This window comes from Durio zibethinus, chromosome 4, assembly GCF_047325235.1.
Source record: "Durio zibethinus cultivar Kanyao isolate XHJ-2024 chromosome 4, ASM4732523v1, whole genome shotgun sequence".
NCBI lineage: Eukaryota > Viridiplantae > Streptophyta > Magnoliopsida > Malvales > Malvaceae > Durio > Durio zibethinus.
Window position 1 is genome coordinate 36,759,326 of NC_143165.1, and position 8,254 is coordinate 36,767,579.

Sequence of the window (8,254 nt, forward strand, 5' to 3'; positions counted from 1 at the left end):
CTTATTAGAGCTTGATATAGGATGATTGTGCCTTGACATTGTGTGTATATGCTCTTTTTATGCATCATTCCCAAACAGATTTGGGGTTGTGCATGTTTATTAGCGATTACCCATGTTACTTAGATTCGGGTTGAATATTGAATATGGTATGTATCAGACATGATACATTCAAGTTTTTTGATTTATTTTAGAGTATCGAATTTTCATATTATGTCTAGCAGATACGTATCATTTCAGCCTGTGAATACTACGTTTCAACGATATTGATTGATTTTAGCTTAGAATTAACTTCGGTGAATACTAGATTTCATATCAAGGGAAGTATTCTTTGCCTGAGATATTAAACAAAAAAAAATCAATTATCGATTAAGAATCGAATGCATATGCTTCTTTCCAAGCTAAAATAACATGAAATTATTATAATGGGATGTTAGAAGTCATATATAAATATATGCTTTTCTTGTCAAAATTAAAGAAGCAGCCGGTGATGACATTAGAATAGTTGGTGGGTCAATTCTTAATTTCCAATTCTTGTCTTTTGTTTTAAAAGATCCTGCTCCTTCAATCCTCACTATGCAATTTCATTATACAATAAGCACTAAAATAAACCATGAAAATAAGGGATAGTGTGCTTTTTTTTTTTTCTTCTCAACCAAAATTCGATAAGAAATATTTCAAAAATAAAATTTTATATTCAATTAAGTCTTTAAAATCGTTTAAATTAAAGAGAAATTGGGTCAAACTATGAAAAAACCATATAGATTGCATTATAAAAAATAATAATAATAACATTGATTGTATTATAAAAATAAGAAAATGTAATAATGTCAATGCACTAAATTTTGAAAATATAATGGAAAAACCAAATATATATATATTATATTAAAAAGATAAAAGGGTTGACCTAATTATCCTGATTCTTCGAGCTATTATAGCTATTACAACAATTTTATTTCTGGTTTTTGAAATATATTTTCTCGTTTCCTTAAATTTGTGCTAGTGTTTGATTCTTTCCTGATATAACATAATGTTCTGATTTGAGGCGAATCCGAGAAGAATGCATTTGAATGAACGGTTGCTACGATGGGCCATCTCTCATGACAAAAAGTTAAGCATGGCCAAAGACGAATAATAATAATAATAATAATAATAATAATAATAATAATAAACGGACCAGTGGTTCACAAATCACAATCAAATCGCATATATATATATATATATATATATATATATATTCCCCTTTGGTCCAAAAGTTTTGAGGAAAAAATATTATGAAATAAAATCACCCAAAAAAAGCAAAACAGAGAGGGCAGGTGACGTCAAGCAAAGACTAGCACATGGGATGAGATTGCAAGCTGAACCAACTCCCCCATAACAGAAGCAAGAAAGATGGCATGTGGAGTTGTAGGTTCAGCTCTTCTGTTTTATTTATTTTTCTAAACTTTACAGAATTTTTTCCCCTAACTATATATAATTTTTAAATTTTATTAATTATTAATAGTTGTAGCAAGTTATAGGAAAAAAAAAAAAAAGAAATGGGGGATAACAGGTTTGAGAACATGGATCCACCCCAGCTTCCAACTAATAAAGTCATGTGAAGGCAGTGGGAGTAGCTTTGTCTTTGCCCAAAAATTTTTTAAAGCACTAGTATTTTAGAAGGACCCCCAATGGCTTCCACCATCACCGATATGCAGATTGGTGGGTCCTTTGCCATTCCCCATTCCCTTCCTTTAGATACATCCCTAGCTCTAGAATAAAGCAGCTAATCATTTTTCCAATCAAAACACTGTCTAGGGTACAAAAACCATAACAAAAACCCATTACTTGTTTCTGATCTTCTCCTCCCATGCATGCAATCTATTTCTATTTGCATCACCAAATCCATGGCCTAACCTCTTTTGCTTTTGTATTTTCAAACCCTTATATCTATGAAAGTAATTAATGTTAGGGATATAATAAAGTGAATAAATCAGCTTACATGCTTGAGGTTTTAATATCTTCACCTTAATAACCATTTATCATTTAGATTTAATCAAGGTGCATATATATTAATATATATAGTTGGCACTTAATTTGGCAATTGTAATTACTATTGAATATGATATTACTAGGGATCAAGGGATGTTTTTTACATGCGTACTATAGTGTGGGAGCAATGTTTACAGAAAAAGAAGGAAGTGGATCCTGGTGTGATCAGTGATGACATTAGCTTTTTTTACTCAACGTCAAGATCAAACCCTCAATTCGAACCTTCAAATTTCAAAATCACTTGAAAGACTAAACAGAAAATTGCCAGCCAGTTGCCTCATCTATGAATTTTGTGGGAGTTGTACGTTTGTGATGATTTTTAACTCTTTTGGGGCCATATGTTGGGTACTTAATTCCCTTAATGGTTTCTATATATCTGTCCATTTTTCTTTCCTTTCTGTGACAAACAATCAAAGGAAGAAAGGGATTGAACAATTTAAACAGAAATAAAAAACAATGAAAACTTGAGTAGATTCACGGGTCACCCTCTGAATAGAATGCCAATGCTTCAATATTATTCTCCATCCAGGAGGTAATTTTGTGCAAGTCCGCTTACAGGTTATTACTTGAGATCTTTACATCTTTCTGCAATTAACAAGTCAGAAAATTACAATGCTACATTCAGGGCCAGATTTTTTTAGGTCCTCAGCTAGTAAAGATTTGCCGTAGTATTTATCTGTAGCACTGATAGATTCTGGTTTGTGTTAGAAGAGGTAAAAAATTGTGGGCTGTTGGACCTTGCAGAAGCACAATTTTTTTTTTTTTTTTACTTTTCTGTTCATAACTCATTATTGGTGTGGTACTGTGGTCAAAGGAGGGATTCACTGTAAGGGTGTTTCCTAACTTTTAATATCTACTTTTGTCACCCCTTTCATTGACCTTTTTACAAACTTTGGTAAATAAACAGTTACAGAAACAAATTTTTTTTCTACTTCCTTATTCATATGTTTAAGCACTTCTGTTTCTTGTATAAACATGTTAGATTCTTCAAATATTTAAGTCATGTCTCAAGTTCAACACTTTAATCCTTGTTTTGAGTAACTTATGGTATAAAGGTTTCTCTCTTTTCTTATAAAGCATTAGTCAAGATCATATGTAATTTCATCATCTAATGCAAACATCTTAATTCAAAACAAATTCAATTTAAGCTCTTAAGAGAATTACACATGTTTTCTTATGCTAACAACATGAACATTCATATATTTTTTTGGTTCAAGAGAGAGATGAGGTGAATAGTTCATGATCGTGATAGGAGCCATAAATAAAAGCTAAAGCAAGCCAAAGAAAGCAAAACTATTAACACTAAACAGTTTCTTCAAATGTATGTCCACAGTGCAATAAGGTTAAAAAAAAAGGATCAAAGAGAACATTCAAGCAGCTATAGTCATATAATTTTTGAAGAAGGCGGGACAATCTTGTGATGGTATGAAAAAAAACATATATAATTGGCTTTTTTTGGTAGCTTACGAATATATAAATATATATATATATACACACACACACACACACACACACACACACACTACTCTCGATTATTAGTCTATATGAAAGTTGATGAGGGTAAAAAGAAATAGGCCAGCAGATATGGATGCAAAAGTTGGTTTCTGAAAGGGAAGAACCTGCCTTCTAATCCAAATCCAACCCCCTCATGAAACAAAAAATGATCATGGAAGCATCTATGTCTAATCAGATAACCTGTGTAAGTTGGTTAAGTTTGGAAGTTCAGATTTGGTACTGATCATTGCAGAATCTTGCTTTAGCATGGATTTATGGGATTTTTTTTTTGTTTAATTTGGGAAAGCGGATTCAAAGTCTATTTTTTGAAATAGAAGAATCATGCGCCGAACTGAGAAGACGAGGATAGGACATGAAATGGGTGAGTGCATGGGATATTGGGGGGTGTGGCAGAAGAGAGAGGAGCAGTGGGATAGAGATGGACAGACGGGGCTCAAAGACAAAAAAGACCAGCTCTTGTAGGGTTGCAAACAACAAGAGTTTTGCTTGGGCTTTTCAAACCCCTCTCCTCTCTCCTTTTTTCTTTCAATTTCAAATACATACACTCCAATTCAGAGCCAATTGCACAGGCACAGAGGACTGTAACTGATTAAAGGATAATGGATGGGAAAGAGGCTTGGTTCTCCTAATGCACGATACATGTTGGTGGGTTAGGTAGCAGCCCCTGTCCCCCTCGTTGGACCCATCCCTAGATTCCTGCCCCTTCTCTCTCTCTCAGCTTCAGGCCTCAAATGTATAACCCTTTAGACCCTAAACAAAAGATACATCCAAATCCAACTCATTTCTCTTTTCTCTTAAGTAAACATAAAATATCACATACATCACAAAGTTTATTTTTCTAAGAAACCCTAAACTCCCTTTCACCCATCTGAACACTCTGGTTTTTGTATTTGTTTAAACAAAAAAAATCAGATTTTCTTTAGGAAATAGTAGTAGTATTGTTTTTTCCCTATCAAAGTCACCCACTTCACACTATAGGGGAATATTAAAATATGAAATACACACCATTGTCTATATATCCTTCCAGCTATGGAATCAAGCTTCTCGAAAAGTGGCTTGCTTCCCATCCTGAAAATTTTATTTATGTCTAAAGACAACTGTCTTTATTGAGAAAACACCACCATTTGTCTCTCAAGTGTGGAAAAAGACTAATACAATGAAAATGACCCTCAAATTATTGAACTTGGATTCGACTCACTCCATGGAAATGTTTTCATATTTACTACATTACCAGGTTTAGTTAGTAAGCCTTTTCCATTTTTTTTCCCAACTTTATTTTCTAGCTGTGCCCTTCTTTTTATTTTCTCACTTTTGTCCTGAACATGCAAATGGGTGTATCAACAATTATTTAAACAAAATTTCATGAAATTTTATTTATTGTTAATCAAATTTAAAAGGAAAAACCCTTTTTTAATGAAATAAATCCCTCCTCATATAAAGAGACCAAGTGAAACTATGGAGTCATCTTTCATCTCTCTCTCCTTCTCCGAGAAATAGATAGATATATATAAATAGTATAAAAGAAAAAATAGTTTCTTCCTAGAAGTTGATAAGGTATATAAGCTATCCATTTTCCACAAATCTCAGCATCACCTTCCAATTCAAGAAATTCTAGTTTTCCCTTTCGTCTGATATATGTTCAAACCTCTCTTTTGCTTTTCTTACAATAAACTGATCTGTGTCTACTCCGAGGATCTGCTGCATATCCTTCTTTCCTTGAACAATCATTCATGACAGTCATCAGATTATGAAAATAGAGTTTTCTTAATACTATTATTGGAAGCTTATTAAAACCTGCCTTCTGGGTCATGTCTTGCAATGGGATGTCTTTTTTCCCAGCAAATTTCATGCTCCAAACTCCTCATGAGGAAGATCATCAACCCCCAGATTCCATCAATCAAATGCTTCCTTCATGCACACCCCAAAACTTTCATGGTACTCCATGTCTTTATTCTTTCATCTGATCTTACTGGTTTATCACTTTATCTAATCTATGATAGAGTTTGATTTCTTTTTTTTTTTTTGGGCCATAGGTGTTGCATCATTTCTAGGGAAGAGATCAATGTCATTTTCAGGGATAGATGTGTGTGAAGAAGCAAATGGGGAGGATGATTTATCAGATGATGGTTCACAGGCAGGAGAAAAGAAGAGGAGGCTTAACATGGAACAGGTAAAGACTCTAGAGAAGAGCTTTGAGCTGGGTAACAAGCTTGAACCTGAGAGAAAAATGCAGCTGGCTAGAGCTCTTGGTTTGCAACCAAGGCAGATTGCTATTTGGTTTCAAAACAGAAGAGCTAGGTGGAAAACCAAACAACTAGAGAAAGACTATGATCTCCTTAAGAGACAGTACGAAGCAATCAAAGCAGATAATGATGCACTTCAAGATCAGAACCAAAAGCTTCATGCAGAGGTAATCTTAACCAAAAGCTTTGCTTTTCCTTTCCGGTATTTTTCTGATGTATCAAGTCTTTGTTTTATGCTAAGAAAAACTTTAAAGTTTCTGTTGCCTTAATCGAGTATGTCTTGAATGATTTAGTTTGAATATTGTTATCTTCTTCTTCTACTCTATTATTCATGCTTTATTGACTTTCTATGGAATCATCAATCATGATTTTCAGAACTTTATTTCTCCGGGGTACTTTCTAGAGCCAATGGTTTTGAATGCCAAACCTCTTTTAAGTCACATGTTTACTTTCGGATGGGTTAATTAATCATAGTTTGAAGTTCAGGATAATCATGACAATGAATGAGAGATCTCTCTTACAAGTTAATATAAATTCTGGGATAGTTTTTTCTTTTGGGTGGACAATGATCTTATTATTTTGTTTGGAAGATTATAGTAGTATCAAATTCTCAATTCAACCTCTTAAAATTGACAGTAACTAGGGAATATTTAGTTATTTAGTGTAACATGCTTCATCTTTGATTGGATAACTTAATTTTGTGGGTGCAGATAATGGCATTGAAAAGCAGAGAACCAACTGAATCTATCAACCTCAATAAAGAAACAGAAGGTTCTTGCAGTAACAGAAGTGAAAACAGCTCAGATGTCAAGTTGGATATCTCTAGGACACCAGCAGTTGACAGCCCCTTATCTACTCATCATCCAACAAGCAGAACCCTCTTTCCAACATCCATTAGGCCGCCAACAGGAGGAGGTGTTGCACTTGCACAACTATTACAAAACGCATCGTCAAGGCCTGATCACCTTCAATGCCAAAAGATGGATCAAATGGTTAAAGAAGAAAGCCTCAGCAACATGTTCTGCACCATCGAGGATCAAACCGGGTTTTGGCCATGGCTTGAACAACAACATTTCAATTGATAATTTCAAGTTTGAACTCATCAATCAAGGTGCCAAATTTGGAAATAGTTCCCCCATTTCCACGGTTACAAAGTTTTAGAAATCAAGAGGGCGACCAATCATCATATCCAATGTTTTGGTACCTAGAGATGGTGTACAAAGTAGAATTTGATATCAAGTGAAAAAAACTTTTCATCAGGAGGGGCTGACGAGATGATTATAGAGGAATAAAATGTGTCTTAGGGTTATATATCAGGTTTCCTAGGCTTAGAGAGAGATGTTTGCTAGGTTGGATCATGCGAGAAGAATTTCCAAGTTAAATTATATTCCAAGTAATTTGCTGGTGATGACGAGTTGGTTTGCAGCAGCTGTAGCTAGCATGGGCCATGAAAACATAAAAAGGGGATTCTCTCTCGCTACATATTTTATTATTCTTTTTTTTTTCTTGCTTTGGAATCATGTCTTTTGTACTGTTGAAGAAAAAAATTGTTTGCTGAGTTCATTGAAGAGAGTCCCTGGTAATGAATTTGTTGCTGATTTCATCATTCAGTACTAACGGGTAAACGCCAATGGTGAACAAAATCTACTTGAAGTTAATAAACTATTCCATCCCTTTTTTCTTTTATAAAATTGAAGAAAATAAGAGAGAGAAAGAGAGGGAGAATCCAACACACATTCCAAGGAGAGAAGATGACAAACAGATGACGAGGAGAAGCAAACAAGGAGAGTTGGAAATGGTCATTCTCGTGAAGGAGACGTTGGCAATCTTGTGCTGACAAACAAGGAATGGCATCAAAAGCCAATGTACCCACATTTTCGCACTAGGCAGAGTCTGACTACATTACTGCAGCAAAAAAAAGGAAAAAATCATGTGACCCACTGTCATCCAATACTCTTTTTACCCCACTTTCATGAATCTTCTTTTCTCAATCTCTTTTTCTTTCCCTCCTCTTCCACTTCGTCAAACCCATCTTTCATTTTTGGTCCATTTCATGTTTTCAATGACAGATACAAAGTAATTGTCAATTGCATCAGTTCTTTTGCTCAGTCGATCCAAAGCAATAATGTTCATTCATATATATATATATATATATTCTTGTACATGAGTTAGGCACCTAACTATCTCATCGTCTGGTAGCTAACCTATGATCCCTATTCAATTATAAAGCACCACACATCTTTGTTAATCATTATAATTCAAATTCATAGTTACAAGTACGATTCAATTCAATTAAGCCCAGTTTATTGGAAAGAGTCTTTTGAACAAACAAATTCTCTTTCATTATTTGATTTGATTTGATTTAGATATATTATTTTGTTTATACTTTAAACATCGTTATCATATACATGGATAAAATCAAATTTCACATTATAGTCGACATTGCTTTTAGTTTATGAATATTACTT

At 34.0% G+C, this 8,254-nt stretch overlaps 1 protein-coding gene across 1 annotated transcript; it reads left to right on the top strand.

Moving 5' to 3' along the window:
* The first annotated feature begins 5,206 nt into the window (after positions 1–5,206).
* Positions 5,207–7,354, top strand: LOC111287495 (homeobox-leucine zipper protein ATHB-13-like). The gene is made up of 3 exons (XM_022878100.2): positions 5,207–5,478; positions 5,577–5,953; positions 6,497–7,354. Exons 1-3 carry the CDS (start codon positions 5,352–5,354, stop codon positions 6,866–6,868), a joined length of 876 nt encoding a protein of 291 aa, XP_022733835.1. The 5' UTR covers positions 5,207–5,351; the 3' UTR covers positions 6,869–7,354.
* The last annotated feature ends 900 nt before the right edge of the window (positions 7,355–8,254 follow it).

Excerpts from the sequence above, each read along its gene's own strand:
- LOC111287495 (XM_022878100.2), top strand. The coding sequence starts at position 5,352 with ATGTCTTGCAATGGGATGTCTTTTTTCCCAGCAAATTTCATGCTCCAA. Across the intron at positions 5,479-5,576 it reads CACACCCCAAAACTTTCATG|GTGTTGCATCATTTCTAGGG; the intron begins GTACTCCATGTC and ends TTTGGGCCATAG. Across the intron at positions 5,954-6,496 it reads ACCAAAAGCTTCATGCAGAG|ATAATGGCATTGAAAAGCAG; the intron begins GTAATCTTAACC and ends TTGTGGGTGCAG.